Source organism: Salmo trutta, chromosome 15 (assembly GCF_901001165.1).
Source record: "Salmo trutta chromosome 15, fSalTru1.1, whole genome shotgun sequence".
Lineage (NCBI taxonomy): Eukaryota > Metazoa > Chordata > Actinopteri > Salmoniformes > Salmonidae > Salmo > Salmo trutta.
Window position 1 is genome coordinate 16,098,221 of NC_042971.1, and position 23,132 is coordinate 16,121,352.

Sequence of the window (23,132 nt, forward strand, 5' to 3'; positions counted from 1 at the left end):
GTGTTTAGCCTCCTGTGTCCTTCATACGGGTAGCACTGGCCATGGCCTTCTTTCCTGAGAGGCCCAGACTCCCTCCTTCCTGTTTCTCTCTTTCACACACACACACACACACACACACACACACACACACACACACACACACACACACACACACACACACACGGCACATGGAGGCGGTCTGGAGCCCGTGTTCTCTATCGCTCTTGTTCTCTCTCTCTCAATTTCAATTTAAGGGCTTTATTATCATGGGAAACATATGTTTACATTGACAAATGAAGTCAAATGGATAATAAACAAAAGTGAAATCAAAAATTTACCGGAAACATTACACTCTCAAAAGGAATAGAGACATTTCAAATGTCATATTACGGCTAAGTACTGTGTTTTGACGATGTACAAATAGTTAAAGTACAAAAGGGAAAATAAATGAACATAAATGTGGGTTGTATTTACAAGGGTGTTTGTTCTTCACTGGTCGCCCTTTTTTTTGTGGCAACAGGTCACACATCTTGCTGCTCTCTCTCATATCCTCCCTCTCTCACATCCTCTCTCTCTCACATCCTCCCTCCCTCACATCTTCTCTCTCATCTTCTCTCTCTCTCTCTCCCTCCCCCTCTCTCCCTTCCAGTGCTGTTTGAGTGTGGGACACAGGCCAGGGCGAGAGGAGGTTTGCGATCGGTCTCAGCCATGCCACATCATGAATATTCATGTTGGAGACAGACACATCAAACCTCCCTGGCAGGGAACTGGACCCATCCTTTGAGACGGAGCACAGCCTCACCCCCACACTGATGTAAATCAACCAGGAGATTTTAATATGTAACCATTCCTGAAGAGGGATGATACAGGAACACTTCGCTTTAGAGTTTTGACCTCATGTCATTTTCTCACTGACTAGCAGAAGAGGGTAAATGAAATGAGTGATTACGCAATGCCTTTAAACCTACATACACACACACACAACCTGGTAATCCATTGTGTAGTGTAATTCCAGCTGGGTGATTAAACATGGATGGCCCTTACACTATTAGTCACTGTTGTCACACCTGAGACAGAGACAGCTTCTGACTCTGTGTCTGCCTGTTAGTCAGTCCTGGCTGCCACTCTGACTGACTCCAGGCTCTACCTTGGGCAAAAGTCAAAGCCCTTAGCTAGCGGGGCCAGAATCAGCACCAGGCCGCCACTTAACATCCTGGCTATCACAATACTGGCAGTGCCCGCTCCAAAGTGAAGCCAACCCTTTCCTCCTCTGAATCTGTTCTGTTACAACACAGGAAGAGGGTGATTCAGCTCCCTGGAATCTCTTTAGGACCAGGAACATCATCCCTAAGATAGAATAATGACAATATTTTGGTGTTCATATTTCCTGTTTTGGGGCCAGGCGGACTGTGACACTCGTGCTAGGCTAGGCAAGGAGCAGCCTCTCGAGATGAGAGTTAAATGCGATATTATGATGACCAGGCTGTGATATGAAATGTGACACTACTTTGATTGTCATGCTTATGCTGCTGGCTCTGATTTTGTGCGCTGGCGCAAAACCAAAGGGGCACAGAGAGTAACTACCCACCCCTTTGATTCAGTCCTCATTACTCAGGGGGCGAGGGAGAGAGATGAATGAGAGATGTTGAGGGTTTTCTCCTGACAGCTTTTCCTGCTCTCCTCTCGTCTCCCCGTGTGGCACGGCCCCCGCTCTCTCCCTCGCCCAGCCCCGCCCGCCTTTCTTCGCACGCGTCACCTCCAATTCCAAGTTCAATTCATTACACCTCCCTCTCACCCGCAATCTCTTCTCCGCCGAAGCCCCGTGTGTTCACTTCAGAGGGAGCGGGGGAGGAGGAAAGGGGGTTCTTAAAAGAGAATACTACCCCCCCTTCTTCCTCCCCCTCACGCCCTCTCTCTCGCTCTCTCTCTCACTCCCTCTACTGTATCTTAATCTAGACTTTAGTTCGCTCTGTAGCTCTGTTGTGTGAGAGTGCAGCAGGTGTTTTGGGAGTGGGGGGAAAAGGTCAGGGTGTTAGGAAGCGGAGGGTCGGGATGCTCTCAGGGCAGGCTGGTTCACAGAGAGTTTAACGTGTGAGACGTCATACCGGCCCTCGGTCCGCTGTACCTCTCTAACACCATTGAGCCAACCGAAGCGGTCTGTAGCCGCAGGGCTAATTTCCGACTGTGTGTGCGCGCGCGCTCTTTGGAGTGTGTGTGTGTGCGTTTCTCGGTGCGTGTTTGCGCGTGTGGGCGTGCGCGACTTCTCGGCGTGTGTGCAAGGCACTGCTCACACCTGACTTCTGACTACACTTATTTAGCATTTAGCTCCATTTGGCTGTGATGCCGTGAGTGGAAGAGGGCGATCTCTAAATAAAGATGGAATGAATCTATTTTGTATTGAACCTTTATTTAACTAGGCAAGTCAGTTAAGAACACAATCTTATTTACAATGACGGCCAAACCCGGGACGACGCTGGGCCAATTGTGCCCCGCCCTATGGGACTCTCAATCACAGCCGGATGTGACGCAGCCTGGATTCGAACCAGGCACTGTAGTGACGCCTCTTGCACTGCGCCAATCTGGAGCAGAATGGACCGACATCAAAGGAGAGCTACAGAGTGTGCCTTGTACTGTTTTCTCCACTTATGTTGGCTTTATAACAGTTGTGTAACATGTTGAAATACTGGAGATTGTTCTCTTTCTCAGTATGTTTGCGTGGTTTGGAATTGAGATTATGACATTAACAATGACACTGTTTGCCAAGTGGTTGGCACATGCTGGACAATGGTTTTTGGGTTCATGGGTACTGGCGTGCCATTGAAGTTCACGTCGTGTCCCTTTCTAACGTTGTGGTGGCGTCATTATTCAGACATACTGTTCAGACACTCCAATTCCAAGAGAATGACAATTTCTACCGGCAATTTTATGTAAATGGCGCCTCTGGCCAATCCATTTCTACAACCATTTCTTTGTTTTAGTGTGTACTCATTTCTGTCCTCCAGTAGAACTCAGCAGTCAATGGTCCATAATAAGCTGCTAATTAGCATGACTCGCCGCCACCCAAATAGAATGCATAATGACTCTTGTGGTGCTGGGCCCAGTGTTTGAGATTCAGCTCAGCGTTTAGTCTCCACCTCCCGTCCTCTGCTACGTTGCAGCTCTACCTCCAGTGCGTCCGTCTATTGTGCCATTAAAGTTAGCCTAATGAGGGGGTTGCAGCCAGGAGTGATGCTCATTTTATTTCTGTTAGCGTAATTGCTTTAGCTGTTTGGGTCTCGTGGAAGGGATGGAAAGCTGACAGGCTAGTGGAGCAATCGGCTGTATATCAATAACCTGATCTTTCTTGAGCGCTCCGCCCCGCAACGCTCCGCCCCGCAACGCTCCGCCCTGCTGCCCGGCCCTAAAACTGGCAAGCCTGTTACCTACAACCTGTTACCTGTTACAGACACACATCACGTGTGTGTCTGTCTGATGGCTGCCCTCTCCTCTAGAGATCCACTCTATTCTAACCCACCTGATTTGAGTTGGGGGGGATTTAAGCTAAACGAGCACAACTGCATGTGCCAACCATTTGGCAAACATAGGTACACACACACACACACACACACACACACACACACACACACACACACACACACACACACACACACACATCCACACACACACCATATGTGAATTAATTGCGCCCCATTTATATTCAGAGTTTGTACTGTTAGGTGACCTAAACTGGGATATGCTTAACACCCCGGCCGTCCTACAATCTAAGCTGGATGCCCTCAATCTCACCCAAATGATCATGGAACCTACCAGGTACAACCCCAAATCCGTAAACATGGGCACCCTCATAGATATCATCCTGTCCAACCTGCCCTCTAAATACACCTCTGCTGTCTTCAACCAGGATCTCAGCGATCACTGCCTCATTGCCTGCGTCCGTAATGGGTCTGCGGTCAAACGACCACCCCTCATCACTGTCAAACGCTCCCTAAAACACTTCAGCGAGCAGGCCTTTCTAATCGACCTGGCCCGTTGTATCCTGGAAGGATATTGACCTCATTCCGTCAGTAGAGGATGCCTTGTTATTCTTTAAAAGTCCTTTCCTCACCATCTTAAATAAGCATGCCCCATTCCATTTTTTTTTAACCAGGAACAGATATAGCCCTTGGTTCACTCCAGATCTGACTGCCCTTGACCAGCACAAAAACATCCTGTGGCGTTCTGCATTAGCATCGAATAGCCCCTGCGATATGCAACTTTTCAGGGAAGTTAGGAACCAATATACACAGGCAGTTAGGAAAGCAAAGGCTAGCTTTTTCAAACAGAAATGTGCATCCTGTAGCACAAATTCCAAAAGGTTCTTGGACACTGTAAAGTGAATGGAGAATAAGAGCACCTCCTCCCAGCTGCCCACTGCACTGAGGCTAGGAAACACTGTCACTACCGATAAATCCACAATAATTGAGAATTTCCATAAGCATTTTTCCACCTGGCTTCAATAAGCTTTCCACCTGGCTACCCCTACACCGGTCAACAGCTCTGCACCCCCCACAGCAACTTGCCAAGTCTCCCCCATTTCTCCTTCCCCCAAATCCAGATAGCTGATGTTCTGAAAGAGCTGCAAAATCTGGACCCCTACATATCAGCTAGGCTTGACAATCTGGACCCTCTCTAAAATAAACCGCCACAATTGTTGCAACCCCCTATTACTAGCCTGTTCAACCTCTCGTATCGTCTGAGATCCCCAAAGATTGGAAAGCTGCCGTGGTCATCCCCCTCTTCAAAGGGGGAGACACTCTAGACCCAAACTGTTAGAGACCTATATCTATCCTACCCTGCCTTTCTAAGGTCTTCGAAAGCCAAGTTAACAAACAGATCACGGACCATTTTGAATCCCATCGTACTTTCTCCGCTATGCAATCTGGTTTCCGAGCTGGTCATGGGTGCACCTCAGCCACACTCAAGGTCCTAAATGATATCATAACCGACATCGATAAAAGACAATGCTGTGTAGCCGTATTCATCGACCTGGCCAAGGCTTTTTTTACTCTGTCAATCACCACATTCTTACCGGCAGACTCAACAGCCTTGGTTTCTCAAATGACTACCTCGCCTGGTTCACCAACTTCTCAGACAGAGTTCAGCGTGTCAAATCGGATGTGGACTGTTATCCGGACCTCTGGCAGTCTCTATGGGGGTGCCACAGGGTTCAATTCTCGGGCCGACTCTCCTCTGTCAATGATGTTGCTCTTGCTTATGGTGATTCTCTGATCCACCTCTACGCAGACGACACCATTCTGTATACTTCTGGCCCTTCTTTGGACACTGTGTTAACTAACCTCCAGACGAGCTTCAATGCCATACAACTCTCCTTCCGTGGCCTCCAACTGCTCTTAAATGCAAGTAAAACTAAATGCATGCTATTCAACTGATTGCTGCCCGCACCTGCTCGCCCGTCCAGCATCACTACTCTGGACGGTTCCGACTTAGAATATGTGGACAACTACAAATACCTAGGTGTCTGGTTAGACTGTAAACTCTCCTTCCAGACTCGCATTAAGAGTCTCCAATCCAAAATTAAATCTAGAATTTCGCAACAAAGTATCTTTCACTCATGCTGCCAAACATACCCTCGTAAAACTGACTATCCTGCAGATCCTTGACTTTGGCAATGTCATTTACATAATAGCCTCAACACTCTACTCTGGATGCAGTCTATCACAGTGCCATCCGTTTTGTCACCAAAGCCCCATATACTACCCACCACTGCAACCTTTATGCTCTCGTTGGCTGGCCCTCGCTTCATATTCAACGCCAAACCCACTGGCTCCAGGTCATCTATAAGTCTTTACTAGGTAAAGCCCCGCCTTATCTCAGTTCACTGGTCACCATAGCAGCACCCACCCGTAGGACGCGCTCCAGCAGGTATATTTCACTGGTCACCCCCAAAGCCAATTCCTCTTTGGTCGCCTTTCCTTCCTGTTCTCTGCTGCCAATGACTGGAACGAATTGCAAAAATCACTGAAGCTGGAGACTCATATCTCCCACACTAACTTTAAGCATCAGCTGTCAGAGGAGCTTACAGATCATTGCACCTGTACATAGCCCATCTGTAAATAGCCTACCCAACTACTACATCCCCATATATATATATATATTTTTTTCTCCTTTGCACCCCAGTATCTCTACTTGCACATTCATCTTCTGCACATCTATCAGTGTTTAATTGCTAAATTGTAATTATTTCGCCACTATGGCCTATTTATTGCCTTACCTCCCTAATCTTACCTCATTTGCGCACACTGTATATAGACTTTTCTATTGTGTTTTTGACTGTACGTTTGTTTAACTCTGTGTTGTAACTCTGTGTTGTTGTTTGTGTCGTAACTCTGTGTTGTAACTCTGTGTTGTTTGCTTTATCTTGGCCAGGTCGCAGTTGTAAATGAGAACTTGTTCTCAACTGGCCTACCTGGTTAAATAAAAGTGAAATAAATAAAATAAAAACACACACACACACACATGGATTTAGTACTGTAGATATGTGGTAGTGGTGGAGTAGGGGCCTGAGGGCACCCAGTGTGTTGTGAAATCTGTGAATGTATTGTAATGTTTTTAAATTGTATAAACTGCCTTAATTTTGCTGGACCCCAAGAAGAGGGGCATTTATTATGGGGATCCATAATAAATACAAATAGCTATGGCTGAGACGAAGTGGCTTTGGGACAGTTTGTTGGAATCTTAAACCAGTACTTCTTCAGTGTTTCCCCTAGATTCTTTTAGCAAGGGTCTTGGAATGGGGGTGGGGGATGTCAATGGGCATTCTGTGTTCTTATGCTTAAACATTATAACAAATTCAATTGGGCCCCCTGGGCATGTGCCATGTGTTCCCAGTTGGTAATCCAGCCATTCCAAAAGTACTCCTAAATTCATTGTTTTATTTTATTGGTTTCATCGCATTAACTTTTATTTTGGCGATTTCTAGTTTTCAAAGATATTATTTATATGTAGGTCAATAATATTTTCTACAAACTTTCTCTGGTTTTAGTCATTTAAGTGTATACTTTAAGTGCGCTGCTGCGAAATGAATACAGCGTCAACACTGGTTACATCTTGTCTTGATACATAGGAAATGGAGATCAGATCAGTTGTAACCAGTGTTCTCAGTCTCTACATCTAAAATGGATCCATCTCATCTCTTCTCCCCCCCCCCCACCCTCTGCGGCAGCTCAAAGTCAGCCCAGGGTTAACGTGCCCGCCCTGCCGCCATGTGGGAGGAGGAAGGGACAGTCCAATCCTCCGGGTGACAAATGTTTGTCTGGGAGTGTAATTGGCGCTAGGGGGAGGGGACCGGAGTGAATCATTTAGACATGATGATGATGGCTCCGGTGACTTCATCAGAAGTCCTACCTCCTCAACCCCAAGCACAGCCAACCCTCCAGGCCGACGTGTCTCTGTCTTCGTGGACTGCTTTGCTCTGTGATGAAAGGAAGACAGCCTCTCCCTTTGGCTTATCTCTCTCAGCCTATATCTTTCATTTTGGGGTGGGAGGATTTTTCTCCTATCAAACAGAATATGACGTTTTGAAAAGCTGGGAAAAGAAATGGCGCGGATCCCTGCTAGTTGAATGTGCTACGCGCCCAGCAGTCTCTGTAACTAGGCTAACGCTAGCCCTCCCTCGCTGTGGTGAGCTGGAGCAGTGAGGTAGTTAGTTCGTAGTTGGGAAGCTCCACTATGTTTTAATGACGGAGCCCCTGCTGGGATCCTGTAGCGGTGCCTTAACTCCCCTGCCTCTGATGGAGCGGCCTATTCTGGACCCCGTTCGCCTGTCTGTGTGAACCAGAGCCATTACTAGCATCACACCCAAACGGCTTCTCACTGCTTCATACCATCCCTGCGTCCCAAATGGCTCCCTATTCCCGTTTATAGTGCCTAACAGGGACCTGTTCCGAAAGTAGTGCGCCATAAAGGGAATTGGGGTGCCATTTGGGACGTAGGCGAGGTCTCACGGGAACAAGGCGACTGCAGGTTCAACCCCGCGACAGTTAATTACTGTAGCCAGTCTGCGGAGATGAAATGAGTTCAGTATAATAGTCGTATTTTCAAGAGAAGGTTAGAACACGAGTGAATAAATGACAAATTCTCTGTTGTGACTCTTCAGACTATGTTTGGATGTTTGGAGATGAGCGTTAAAGGATCGGTCCTGGCTCGACTCGCGTCCCCTTGTTGACGTGATGAATTCATACAGCAGAAGGAGGCAATCATTCATTTTTAATCACCCCACACGGCCGTCATTAATTCATGAGCAGAATGGGAGGAGAGCCCCTCCCCAGCCGGTGGTATGTGGGAGGGGACTGGAGTGCGATTGAAGTTGCTGCTGGTGTGAAATGTAAATTAGCTCTACGGAGCTGCAGCTATTAGCGAGGTCTTCCCTTTTCATTGGCTCGTTTGTCCCCCTGGCGCCCTCATTAGCCAATCCCACCCTCCCACTGCCTCTCATATGTCATTAGACTACATCCGCAGGATAAAAGACTCTGGCTGCCGTGCCCCGTGACATCAACACCCGCTCTGGTGTCACCACTAATGTTCCTGATTGTAGATAATTGCAGCATTGTTATTGCTGTGGTTTGACGGTGTGAGTTTTAACCTGAGTGGTTGGAGCATAGAGATCCTATACGGTCCATATGTACTTTCATGGGTTGGAGGCCATGGAGGATGGATGCATACATTAGTTTTGTCCTCTGGGAACCGCATAGATTTGTTTAATGGATGCAGGGGGGGAGATTGGTCCATTGTGTGAAACCTGACCCCATCATAAAGGAATCAATATTGACCCACCTGGCTGTGGAATAAACAGAATGGACCGCCCCTCCAGCGCTGGTAGAAACGCTGAGAAAGAGTCCGTTCTAACCGGGCCTCTGTTTGGCTGGCAACACTTTTCATAGTTAGGCTGCTCTGACAGCCACGTCTGGACCCCTTCACCCCACTAGCCTGTCTCTTTACATAGGACTGAGGTGGGAGAGCCCAGCCCATCCAGGAGACCGATTTGTCTGTCTGGTCAATGACTATTTGTCTAACCTTCTGGCCAGTGTATGATTTCTGCAGCTCCAACTAGGAGTTATTGAGTCGAGTGTCATTCTCATGATAACTGGCTCTCCTCTCTCCTTCTACAGGCTGTGTTTTCGCTCAAGTGTGTGTCGGAGAGGTTTGCTGGTTCATGGTTGGATGATGGGCTCTCCCCAGTAGGGCTACCACAATTATTGTGTAATCGTATAACCGACAATAACAAAACATATTTTTGCGGCATAACCATCTAAATACATTAATTTCTTGGTGAATGGGAGATTTAACTTTATATTCAAGTAGATATACTTTACCCATCTGTTTTCATTATTACATGAATAGGGTAAAGTTGGTAATCATTTTAAGAGCAGAACGGCACGGATGGGAGGAGAAGCTTCTTTTTCAAACGTTCCAAGTGGTCAAAACTTATTTTAAGACGGGGTTGTCACCAAAGCTGTGGTGACGAATTTGCAAATATGCATTATGAAATGATTCTTTTTTTTAAATGACAATTCTGACATGAATCGCGGACATTTGTATGACAATGAATCTGTACCCCAAATTCCGTAATCGTCACAGCCCTACTCCTCAGCCCTGTGGGGGATGGGTTGTAGAGGTAGTGGGGCAGCCTAGCCCCCACCCGTACATACCGTAGACTTAACTTGTTTAATATTGCATGGTGGCACGGTGATGGCTCCGGCGCCAGCGTTGGGTGAGTGGCTTGTTGTCTGGCCGGCAGCGCCAAGCTTGCAGAGGTTATGGAGGAGGTGTGCTGCAGGTTCACCCGCTGTCGACGCAACCGGACCAGCTCCCTCACCCGCTGCGGACTGGTAAGACCTGGGCACGCTGGACTGGAGTTGGAAGAATACCTGATCAATGGAATATAGAAGCTGAACTGGGTCACGTTGGATGTGTGTGGTTTGGTTGTTAGCAAGGCATTGGTGACTGCTCTTTGTCTCTTTTGGATTGATTGGCCTTTGTGGACTAGTGTGTTGAGTCTCTCGTAGGTGGGATGGTTTGCTTGGTTGATTGATGAAACACCGGGCTGTTGTGGCGTTATTCAGGTTGATTGGCAGTTTATCTTGTCCTCCAGTCTTTGTGAGGTGATCAGTATTGATCTGTTGTGTTGTAGCTTATGGCTTTGATGATTGTTTGTTTTTATAACATCTCAGAGAACAAATCTGCGTCCTGAAAGAGAACGACGACAGTGATACATTTTTCTTTCAATTACAGCTTATCTTTTTTATCCTCTTCTCATTTCGCCAGGGGACAAATTGGTTTACTGTCTTTGTTATGAAAGGAATAACCGACTAAATGTTTTCATGACAAATAGATTTCTTCTCTGTTTTTTAATTAAGAGCGTTCTTACGTTTAGCTTCCAAGCGAAGTCGCCAAGCTTGAACGAGATCAAACTGCTTAGTGTTTCTTTGTGTGTGTGTGTGTGTGTGTGTGTGTGTGTGTGTGTGTGTGTGTGTTTGTGTTTGTGTTTGTGAGAGAAAGCATCCAGGCACTAAGTCATTCAGTGAGCTGCTGCCTGTCATATTGATAGGGCTGTATCATAGCGGCTGATCAGTGCCTGTTGAGCTATGACAAACGCTATGACCGACATTGTTACAGACAGACAGTGGGCCTGGGTAGGTAATGTAAGAAAGAGGAGTTTGGGAGGCCAGGCAGTGTGTGCATGCCAAATGGCACCCTGGTGTAAAGTAGTGCACTGAATAGGGAATTGGGTGCCATTTGTGGCACGGTCACTGGTCCAGATTTACTGTCACAACTCTGTCTGTCTCCCTAAGGTCACCCGGCAACCATAACACCCTTTTTTTTACCCTCGGTTGAAGTATGACCTTTCACTGAGGGTCAGTGCCACGCTCCCCATTATTTATAATCCTCTCAAGTTTTGTCTCCGTCCCCCTCCTTCATTTTGATGATGTGGCCTACTCTGGTATCAAGCTTCATGCTGCCAAGTCGACGGCACAAAGGCAGCTGCAACAACACACGTGTGTGTATTTGTGTCTGTGTGTATTTGCGTGCGCGTGTTCATCTTTGCGTGTCCTGTGGTATTAACAGCTGTCCTCTCTTCCTGTCTGTGTGTCTGAGCAGCTTCCCGGAGACCTCAACAAGATGCACCTTACAGACCACCCCCACAGCCAGGGGATGCACGTGCCGCCCAGCCAATCAGGATGCAGCATCGCCAGTGATTCGGGCAGCAGTAGCCTATCAGACATCTACCAGGTCTATACACACATTATGTCATTCACCATTCACAAACTGAGCTGATGTTGGAGGCAGGGTTTAAAGGGATCATCCGCCAAATGCGGGTCGATTTTGACATTAGTGGGTAAGAATGCATATTTCAGCAGCCACGTTGGCGGGTAGTCACATGGAGCATTTGGGAACAGTTCATTAGAAAGTGTGACTTTGTCCTCGTGTTTCTTGGCCGGTTGCATCGTTTTGTTCACACGCTAGGTTGTTTTTCAATGTTATAGTGCTGAACAATTAACCCGAAATGTCAGTTATTTTTCTGACAATCACTTCAATTATTTGAATTCCTTTTCGTTCGTTTTTTTCCCCCCTCTGAGCTTAATGCGCTGCAGTTTCTCTAGAGATAAATCAGATCATGCCCGAACTCTGCGATGTAGTAGGGAGTTGTAGTTTCCAACAGGCCAATGTTCTACGTAGTTTAGCACACAAAACGTGATAATTATCTACAATGACCATAATCCATTGCAGCCTACTTGTCCGGTCTGTGTTTCTTTTATGCCTGCTACTTAAGAGACAGAAGAACGCGCAATCAAGAGGGGTTACATAGAGAGCAGTTGCTTCGTGAGGTATTGGTATTCAGCAGTCATAAAAGTATGCCTTATTTACTTTGAAGAACTACTAAAATAGAGATTTTTTTTTCAGACAGCATAGACAGCAGCTCTGTAGAGATGAGATGACTTAGAATTAAATAATAAAGTCATCAAATAAAACAAATATACATAACAAATTAAATATTTTATTAAATAAAGTCGTGAATAAATGATGGGTAATAAGTGATAAGCAGTAATGGGCCGTCACTACCATCATGGGACTTTTATGAAATTATTTTATTCTGTGTTGCAACATTCAACACACATAATGCATAGTGAATTTAATGTTTAAAAAAAAAAATATTTCATTATAATAATTTGTCATTTAAAAATAAAAGTATAATCCAACAAAACGACCACAAAAAGAATGAATCGCTCAGCACTACAGTGTTAGTTTGTGTTAGCTGCAACTGTCTGCTGCTTGGAAGACATTGCAGTTCCGCAATTTTTTTCATCACAAGCTAGTGCCCAAGTTACCACGGTGATGGCCCGTTCCTTAAAGGGCCAGTTGACATTTTTTGTCTCGCCATAATGATTGCGCTTGACTGAGCATGGAACACTCCCAAAAACTTGAATTCACTCACTTTGTCGTTCTCCTAGATGTATTTGTGTGCTTCTACATTTCTACTTAGGAGCACATCATGTACTCCTTGTTGCAGGGCTCTTGATGTTCTGTTGTAGAACTTGATGTTCTGTTGCAGAACTATTTATCTGCTTTTATTATTGGATCGAAATTATTTATTTAAACATACGTTGGTTAAAAAAGTAAATGAAATGCAGCTATATACCCCGTTTACTTCTTACTAGTAATACGCTTCTTGTTTTTGAAACATTAGAAAGCACGCTCATCGTTATTTAAATTACATTTTTGCTGTAATTATGGCTCGTAGAGTTTTTAATCTGAGTGGCTGCTGGACCAAAAAGTTCATTTCCCACCCTGGTTGTAGGCCTACAACATCCCATTTCAAAAGCTTTTGAAGTTCCATTATTTTGAAGTAATGCTCCTAGCCTTTTGTTCTCTCAGTACTGTAGGACTTTGAAGTCAGTCAATGCTTTCTTGGTGAATGTACTGGATCTGCGTGTAAAGCAGGAAGGAAGAAAAGGTGTTGACTTTGCCATCTCAGAGGCTTCCCCAGCTTGACTGACCCAGCTCTCCCCAAGCGCTCTCCCTAGCCCTCTTGTTGCCACTCCTCACCCCTCTCCCCACCCTTCCCCGACTACCCCCTGCCTCTCCAGCTCAATGGCAGCAATGGTGGAAAGAACACGTCCTCTCCTCCTCTGCCTTCCGTCCAGGTTTGTTAATTATAGTGTGTGTTGGCCCTGGCTTCCTGTGGTTCTGAGGGGCCCCTCTGTCCCTCCTGTAGCGCTGTGTGCTAAAGGTCAGAGCACACAGGACCCCGCCCTACTCCTACTGCATCATCATCGCTAACCCCACCCACCCTTACCTTTTAACTCCAGTCCACCCCCAACCCTCGTCATTACATATACCTTTAACCCAGCCGTACCTCTCCCACCTCTCCTCTCTCTCCTCTCTCTCTCTGGGGGATGGGATGGCTCTGGCTCTGGCTCAGTCTCCTGCACAAGCAGGAACTGATGTCCCTGTCAGTTTAGAGCTGCCCCGGTAACTGTTCTGAGACCTGCATGGGCCCAAACCCTCCCTCCCTCTCGCTTTCTGTCTCTGTGTGTGTCTCTCTCTCTCTCTCTCTCTCTCTCTCTCTCTCTCTCTCTGTTTCTCTCTTTCTGTTTGTCTTTTTCTCTCTCTTGCTCTCTTTCTCTCACTCTGTTTCTGTCTCTCTCTGGGTCTCTCTCGCTCTCCCTCCTCCTCCACATGCTGAAAGAACCGAGCTGCTCTAAAGTCTGACCCCCAGACAAAAGCACAAGGGATCCAGAGATGAGGAGAGAGGCGAAGAGGACACTGATCCTCTCAGGGTTTCACACCGTCTGTACAGACAGTCTTTCTTTTAGCCTAGTTCTCGTCTGCCTCTACTTGGCCATTGTCAACTCTTGTAAGGCAGTTGTAAGCTCTCAAAAAACTGTGCGCTAACATTTTTGTACTTCTCAGGAAGCACTGTCTCCCTTCAGTCAAACTGGGGAATATATGGATCGTTTTCAATAGGGCTACTTTGGTTGTAAGTAGATCATAGGAGGGCTTGACCCAGATAAAGGCTTGAGTGTGCGCCCTCACCTTGCTGTCAATCATCCAACCTAAGACTATGTTTAGGCTCATACCTGGACCTTAACACGAGAACCGCTGGGCCTCGAGGGACCCCCCCATCCCCCCCCCCTTCCTCCACCTTCAAGCTAATGAGCAGTCATTCAGTCAGCAATGTACTTAATACGTTTCCTATATGCTATTGCTAAAATAATAATCTGGTAGTGTTTATGAAGGTCTTAGGTAACATTAGAATGCAGGTTTTGTTTATTTCAAATAAGACATTAGATTTCATTAGTTTATGTTACTGTAGGCTATATGTAAAAATGAGAACATCGGTAGCTTAAACGGCATTGTAAGCGCCACGTGTGCTTGATAAATTGTGAAAATCAGAACAAAAGTGTCGCTATGACAGCGGGCCAAAATAGTCTGTTATTGTCTGCTCGTGCCACCATGGTGTGCATTTTCACGCAGTGGCATCAGCTGGATTTCATTTAGCAGTTAGGCCTTGACCTAACAGTCGACACACATCCTTGCCACTTTCAATATCTTGACACACTTCCCACGAACACGTCGCATGCAGGTGACACAAGTGTCTTGGGCTCTTAGTGCATCTGGCCACCTGGCACTGTCTCCTCCCCGGGAGCTGTGCGCGCAAGTTGGCACGTTGGAATCTTTGCCGCTGCCGTGGCCCTCACGTAGCCCGTGTGCCAAACTCTTGATGGACAGAGGGTGTTGTTGATGCACTGCTTGAACAACACGTGTGCGTTGACAGCAGCCAAGTCGAGCAGCAACAGGCCGGCGGCGGGTGGGCGGGTGACTTCTTTCTAGCCGTGTCGTCTGATCTTGAACATCCACGCCAACCTATGGAACAGAATAGAGTAGAATACATTCAGATTTTTTTTTTCCCCCATAGGAAAAACAGCACGTGTTATACAGAAGAGCATAAGGCAGTGTATAAATGTACTGTATCCTCGTCGATGGCAACAGTCGGATGCCATGGTGCTCATGACAGAACCCTTCTTTCTAGCCTTGCCTTGGTACAGCGCGACTGTTTTCCTGTCATTCCTCAGCACCGCTGGGGAGGCGCCTTGTTTTGCGCAGAAGGAGGGAGCCCCCGTCTCGCTTTGTTCACGGTGCTTTGTTTTATTTGCCGGCAACTTGTTCGCCAGTGACGGTGAAGTGAAGTTGTCATCCATGCTGACATGTCACGATTCATTTCTTCCCCCACCATCGGAGTCGCTTTTATCAGATCGTGTAGCAGAGCTAACGCAGCACGTGCATCCATTTGTCTTGTTCTTCTTGCCATTGTAAATGATGCACGTTCTCACTGTGTACTCCAAGTAGGCCAGAGTCGACTTATGAGACTGCTTTGATTCAGTGGACTGATACAGGGTACAAACCATTTAGAGATTACAATTAGAATGTACCAATACAGTTCAATGGCCGCACTGTTCTTCAGTCACAATTGGTTAAATAATTATGCATTGTTGGCTTCCCCTCACTCATCATCTCACCCATTCTCCCCCTTTCTCCCCCATCATACTTTACTTGTATATGCAAAAAAGTTGTTTCGGTTTAGGTTCAGTTTTCGAGGCAATTATCAGGGTGATTATCAACTGGGCACTGTCGGGAGAAGGAGCGGAGCAGACCATACTGTCGGGAGAAGGAGCGGAGCAGACCATACTGTCGGGAGAAGGAGCGGAGCAGACCATACTGTCGGGAGAAGGAGCGGAGCAGACCATACTGTCGGGAGAAGGAGCGGAGCAGACCATACTGTCGGGAGAAGGAGCGGAGCAGACCCTTCTGTCGGGAGAAGGAGCGGAGCAGACCATACTGTCGGGAGAAGGAGCGGAGCAGACCATACTGTCGGGAGAAGGAGCGGAGCAGACCATACTGTCGGGAGAAGGAGCGGAGCAGACCATACTGTCGGGAGAAGGAGCGGAGCAGACCATACTGTCGGGAGAAGGAGCGGAGCAGGCCATACTGTCGGGAGAAGGAGCGGAGCAGACCCTTCTGTCGGGAGAAGGAGCGGAGCAGACCATACTGTCGGGAGAAGGAGCGGAGCAGACCATACTGTCGGGAGAAGGAGCGGAGCAAACTCTACTGTCGGGAGAAGGAGCGGAGCAAACCATACTGTCGGGAGAAGGAGAGGAGCAGACACTACAGTCGTGAGAAGGAGCGGAGCAAACCATACTGTCGGGAGTAGGAGCGGAGAAAATCCTACTGTCGGGAGAAGGAGAGGAGCAGACCCTACAGTTGGGAGAAGGAGCAGAGCAAACCATACTGTCGGGAGTAGGAGCGGAGAAAACCCTACTGTCGCGAGAAGGAGCGGAGCAAACCCTACTGTCGGGAGAAGGAGCAGAGCAGACCCTACAGTCGGGAGAAGGAGCGGAGCAAACTCTACTGTCGGGAGAAGGAGCGGAGCAAACCATACTGTTGGGAGTAGGAGCGGAGAAAACCCTACCGTCGGGAGAAGGAGCGGAGCAAACCCTACCGTCTGGAGAAGGAGCGGAGCAAACCCTACCGTCTGGAGAAGGAGCGGAGCAAACCCTACCGTCTGGAGAAGGAGCGGAGCAGACCCTACCGTCTGGAGAAGGAGCGGAGCAGACCCTACCGTCGGGAGAAGGAGCGGAGCAGACCCTACAGTCTGGAGAAGGAGCGGAGCAAACCCTACCGTCTGGAGAAGGAGCGGAGCAGACCCTACCGTCTGGAGAAGGAGCGGAGCAGACCCTACCGTCTGGAGAAGGAGCGGAGCAGACCCTACCGTCTGGAGAAGGAGCGGAGCAGACCCTACAGTCTGGAGAAGGAGCGGAGCAGACCCTACAGTCTGGAGAAGGAGCGGAGCAGACCCTACAGTCTGGAGAAGGAGCGGAGCAGACCCTACCGTCGGGAGAAGGAGCGGAGCAGACCCTACAGTCTGGAGAAGGAGCGGAGCAGACCCTACAGTCTGGAGAAGGAGCGGAGCAGACCCTACCGTCGGGAGAAGGAGCGGAGCAGACCCTACAGTCTGGAGAAGGAGCGGAGCAGACCCTACCGTCGGGAGAAGGAGCGGAGCAGACCCTACAGTCTGGAGAAGGAGCGGAGCAGACCCTACAGTCTGGAGAAGGAGCGGAGCAGACCCTACCGTCGGGAGAAGGAGCGGAGCAGACCCTACAGTCTGGAGAAGGAGCGGAGCAGACCCTACTGTCGGGAGAAGGAGCGGAGCAGACCCTACAGTCTGGAGAAGGAGCGGAGCAGACCCTACAGTCTGGAGAAGGAGCGGAGCAGACCCTACCGTCGGGAGAAGGAGCGGAGCAGACCCTACCGTCGGGAGAAGGAGCGGAGCAGACCCTACCGTCTGGAGAAGGAGCGGAGCAGACCCTACCGTCTGGAGAAGGAGCGGAGCAGACCCTACCGTCTGGAGAAGGAGCGGAGCAGACCCTACCGTCTGGAGAAGGAGCGGAGCAGACCCTACCGTCGGGAGAAGGAGCGGAGCAGACCCTACAGTCTGGAGAAGGAGCGGAGCAGACCCTACAGTCTGGAGAAGGAGCGGAGCAGACCCTACAGTCTGGAGAAGGAGCGGAGCAGACCCTACAGTCTGGAGAAGGAGCGGAGCAGACCCTACCGTCTGGAGAAGGAGCGGAGCAGACCCTACCGTCGGGAGAAGGAGCGGAGCAGACCCTACAGTCTGGAGAAGGAGCGGAGCAGACCCTACCGTCGGGAGAAAAATGCAATGCCCTTCTAAAACGGGGTTATAACTCCAGTTCTCCTTGTGATATTACGATTCTTACAACAGCAGTGTCTTATACAGACTTATTTAGACAAAGTAAAGGATGGAGGGGGGAATGACTTTAAAAATGGCGGTGTAAAAAATGTATTGATGAGCAGTCAAAATGACTGCTTTAGCGGTTCTAGTGTTAAGGGAAGCTGTTGAGTTGAACAGAGCAGAGCAGGCAGGTGTAGTCTCTGTTACTGTGTCCTAGGGGGCAGACAGATGGCATGCAATATTGCTACAGTGACTGGAGAGCTCGTCTCCTAACCTGGGGTTGTGGGTTCAAATCCCAGTTGATCTGAAACGACCGTAGGCCTCAGAACCAGCTCCTTTCAACCCTCCCAACCATCTGGCCAAACAGCATGGAGAAAATGGGCAATATGAATAATTAGCGTATGCGTAATGCTTAGCGACGTGTTTGGCAATCTCTTGTTTTTTTGCACAGGGTATCTGCTCTGACATTATGTTATGTTTTTGTTGTTGTTGTGTTAGTTAAAACAATAACCATGTTTATGTCTGTCCCCTCTGCAGGCCACGGAGAGCGAGATGGGTGACGTGGACCTGTCTGGGCTCCCGGAGGCGGCGGTGGACTCTGAGGAGGAGGAGGAGGAGGACGAAGACCTTGAGAGGACGTCGGACACCCTACTGGGTAGAGACCTTGTCCGGGAGTGTCTGGAGAAGGACCCCGTGGACCGCAACGATGACGACATCGGTGAGCCGCACGCCACACTCTCGCCTGAATGCCCCCTTATACTCAGTCGCGGTCTCGCTCCCTCTCTCACACTTTTTCTCTCACACTTTTTCTCTCTCTCTCTCTCACACACAATCTCTTTCTCTCACACACTCACTCACTCACTAGCTCACTCACTCACACACACGCTACCACACCCCCTCCCTCTGTTTCTATAAATACTAAGGGCCTTCCCTTTTTAATTCCCCGTTTTTATTTTTGCGCGGGCAATCACCTGGGCCACCTCATTAGCAGTGCAGTCCAGGGGACCTCCTGGGGGAGGGGGAAAGCTGCATGGCCACACATCAGAGGACCCAGAGAGAGGCCTTCCTGGGGGGCTGTGGGATGATTGGGTTGAAAGTCTCCTTTGCTGTTGGCTTGTTAGGCAGTAGGCACATATCTTCTCTCCGTTTCTTACTCTCTCTCTCTCTCTGGGGATTTTTCTGTCATTGAAATCATTGGGCGGGCCGCCTAAGTGTTTTTTTTCAGGTCGCCTAAAAATGTGATGGAAAGACACTTTCAGTGTAAACTTAGACGACTATAACCAGATATAAAGTATGTAGAAATGATAACGGGCCTACATCTTTTATATGTAAGCTTTGAGAACTAGCAATCACCAAAATAACAGTTAGACGGTCAGGGAGAAATAAAAGTTCCCAAGACATTGAACTTAGCTGTATAGATTTTGTTATTGTGTTTGAGCAATAGAGCACAGCATTAGCCGTGGCCAAATTAGCTTTAAAACTGCAACGTTTTCTCACAGCTCCATGGAGAAATTGGTAGAATTGCTGAAAATTGGCTTAAATGCAAAAAAAACTAAAAACTACATCGCTAAGGTGGGGGGGCCTCTAGAATGTTCCCTAAAATTCAGCTGCGCCGACCGAGTCTCCTGCCACGCCCGCCACCTAAGTCCATTTTTGACCCTGCTCTCTCCTCTCATGTTCCCCCCCCCCCCCCCCCCCCCCCATCCAGAACAACTGTTGGAGTTCATGCACCAGCTGCCAGCCTTTGCCAACATGACCATGTCAGTCCGGAGGGACCTGTGTACTGTCATGGTGTTTGAGGTGGTGGAGCAGGCGGGGACCACGATCCTGAAGGACAAACAGGAGGTACGGGGCCATAGACAGAACACACACCTCCCCGATCAACCACTCCACCTCACTACACCTGGGAGTTTTCCCTGACCATGTGACGTTACCGGGAATAACCGATGGGGTTGAAATTATACGGGCTGTAACTAGGGCCCAGAGTTTTCCCTGGTCTGGTTACGTGATAACATTTATTCCGTCCTGTAACAGCAGCCACCAGTGATCACAACCACATCTCGAAAACACCATGTTTCACCCTGTAGTCACAAGGTTTCATCTCCCAGTGAATGGGATGTACAGTATGTACAGTATGTAGCAGAGCAGCAACCTTCAGTCATTTAACCAGACTCTTACACAACGAATTAATGAAGCTACATCCCTGGGAAAAAGGGAATCTGTCACGGCTGTCTGCAAAAGGCAGTGCTCAGCCGACAGCATAGTATATTACATTGAATGGCCTCACCGCTTACTTTAGCACAAGTGGATGGGATCTGCGTTATTAAAGTGAGGCAGCAGGTGTTTTATTTATATATATATATATATATATATATATATATATATATATATATATATACACACACACACACACACACACACACACACACACACACACACTAGCTACACGAGGCGATGTGCGTGTGTGAGTTCAGTATGATAGACAGGTGGGCGATGCTAGGTTTCCTAGACCTGCTGCCTGGCCTGGTCCGCTGTGGGCTGCTGTGAAGGTCAGGGGGGAATCAGTCAGCCACCACTGCTCTGCAGGATCCTTAACGCTGCTACGAGATAATGAGGGGGAGAGGAAAGAAATAGTAGGGGGGGGAGAAAGGTCAAGGCAGCTCATCACATTTCCTCCGTCTCTGTCCTTCACAACGCTTCCCTGTGATAGAGCGCTGCCTGTCTGCGTTCCGCGTTTAAAAAGCCTTTATCGCCTTCATGGTCGAGAAAGCCGTTTCCATCCGTCTCAGAGTTACTGTGGACGTAAGCTAAGATGTTCATCTCTGAGACGAGCACTTCCCCGCCTGCGGAGTCTGCACACACACCTCACCCTTAGTCCGCAGTCTGATATGGGGACTTCAGTGTCTTCTGTTCTGCGTACGTTAGTGCCGAGATTCATCAGGTCGGACAACACACTTTCGCTTTTGGAGAACGTCTTCTGTTCGCTCAAGCTCTGTATACCACATCCAGTGGCACATTATAATACCAGGCAACAATGATCACTGTGCGTGAAGGTACATAACAGCATCTCCTCTATTATGATGTTCAGTCAGCCAGTCAGCCTGTCAGCCAGTCAGTCAGCCTGTCAGCCAGCTAGTCAGTCCCTGTTTTAGTGATGGTGTTTAGCACTGCTGCTGACATCACTGTGCCCCCCCCCCCCCTCCCAGCTGGACCTGTGGTATGTGATCCTGAACGGGGCGGTGGAGATCAGCCACCCAGACAGCCGCATGGAGACCCTCTGCATGGGCAACAGCTTCGGCATCTCCCCCTCCCTGGACAAGCAGTACATGAGCGGAGTGGTGAGCACCAAGGGGGACGACTGCCAGGTGAGATGCTCTTCTCTCTCAGAGGTATTTGGACTCCTAGCGTCTGGACTCCTAGGCCTGAGTCTCAAAGCGCACCCTATTTCCTATATAGTGCACTACGGGCCCTGGGACCCTAATGGATCCTGCTCAAAAGCAGTACACTATATCGTGATTAGGGTTGCCGTTTGGGGCGCTGACTTTCATTTCACTGTGAATGGCCACTCGAGTCGAGACGGCTCGCTCGACCTCTTGTCAGACTGCTATGTTAACCCCATTATACTGAGCAAGGAGCAGCCTCATCGAGAAATGAAATGGGAACTTCTCATTCCCTTTTGACAATGGGGTTGGAAGATTAAGATGCCGGTGTTTTTGTATTCCTTGCGAATACAGAGATGAGTGGTATAAACGTAGTATTGGGATCTATGGTGTAAATGTAAGCGATGCTACGGAGGTTTTGTATAATTTCAGCCAGTCGTTTTCAAAGTAGCACCCAATAGCCAAAACGGGTCCCCGAAAATTGAGCACAATTGTGTACGACGTATTCCATGTCTATGATATATCACATCCTGCAATCAAAATATTATAATCTGCAATTCATATGATATGTTACGAAATTCCTATTCGTCAGTGCTTCAGATCCTGTTTAATCTCTTTAAAACGGTGTTGACTTTCACAAGCAAAGGAGGGCTAGGTTGAAGAGCTGTTGCTTAGTCATACAGTAGAGGAACCAGGTCTTAAATATAGAGATAGGAGGCAGCAGTTGTAAAAGTAGCCTGCAGCTTGAGAAGTGGTTTGAGCTACTCTCTCGGTCACTACTCAGTTTCTACACAGACAATGTCTAGTTCCTCGAAGAGCTCTTTCACCAGAAGCATTGTTTTCTGTCACTGTTTCACAACCTGAACGACAGCTCAGTGAGACGGCCGCGGGCAGAAAGGTGAACGCTAGCCAGGGGGTGTGTAGCTTGACCGTTCAGCCAGGTGAATGTTAGCTAGGGGAGAGTAGCAGGACCAAGATAGCATACTGTGGCTAGTGTTTACTATCATAGCTGAACCAGTTGCCAAGGGAGTGGAGCTAGTCTGTTCGCGTTAAGACTAGCATTGCTGGACCAGTAGCTAGGGGAGCGTGGCTGGACCATTAGCACTAGCCACCAGTCACCCATCCCTGCCATGCTTCTCTCCTGCTCCCGGGGTTCTTCCGTGTTACTGTTTGAGTACCCTGCTCTAGTGCGGAGCACCAGGCTCCTGTACTATAAGTTCATCCGCTGTCCCCATGTCATTGTGGACCAGTTTGTGTGCATCGCCCAAGAGGACTACTGGCGGATCCTCAACCATGTGGAGAAGAACACGCACAAGGTGGAGGTGGAGGGAGAGATCGTGATGGTGAAGGAACATCGCGAGCTGGACCGCAGCGGCACCAGGAAGGGACACATCGTCATCAAGGTGAGGGACAAAGTATAAGAGTTAAAAATGCCAGTTTCCCGGACACAGATTAGACTATCCCTAGTCCTGAATGGTGGTTTTTATTTTTTCCCCCATTGAGTTTACATGGCAGTCCAGGTCTAGGTTTAGGGTGTAATCTGTCTGAGAAATCGTCTTCGAATGGTCATAATTGGCTGGTTTGAATGTATGCAGAGACTACCTACCTGTGACTGCCACTGTGTTCTGCTGTCGCTCCTGTAGACGCTATTGTTTTTCCCTGCGCCCTATTGTCCAGCCCCTTAATCGGTCTCCAAGACTCAGGAAACAGCCAGCTATTAATCTACTGATGGACTAGACTGCTTTCCTTGTCTTTATCTCCTAAGACTCCTTCGCTCCCCCAAACACCTACAGTACAGATGGGTGGCTGCTGCTGATCTGATCCTCACTTCTGTATTCTCGTCTTTCATTCATTTGAACACTGCTCACTTTAATTACTATTGCCCTAAAAACACACTCGGTTTCCGTGGCGATCTCTTCTTGTCAGGTGACTGCTCACACAAGGTTTGCTTTGAAGTGCTATCC

The 23,132-nt window shown here is 48.3% G+C and overlaps 1 protein-coding gene across 7 annotated transcripts in view; it reads left to right on the forward strand.

Moving 5' to 3' along the window:
- LOC115148552 (rap guanine nucleotide exchange factor 6) overlaps positions 1-23,132 on the forward strand; it is a 131,708-nt gene that overhangs the window by 72,309 nt on the left and 36,267 nt on the right. For all 7 annotated transcript variants that reach the window (XM_029690531.1, XM_029690533.1, XM_029690529.1 and 4 more), the window contains 5 exons: positions 11,137-11,268; positions 18,326-18,506; positions 19,497-19,633; positions 20,995-21,153; positions 22,419-22,571. In XM_029690531.1, the coding sequence (XP_029546391.1) occupies positions 11,137-11,268; positions 18,326-18,506; positions 19,497-19,633; positions 20,995-21,153; positions 22,419-22,571 (762 nt within the window). The remainder of the gene's footprint in view (positions 1-11,136; positions 11,269-18,325; positions 18,507-19,496; positions 19,634-20,994; positions 21,154-22,418; positions 22,572-23,132) is intronic.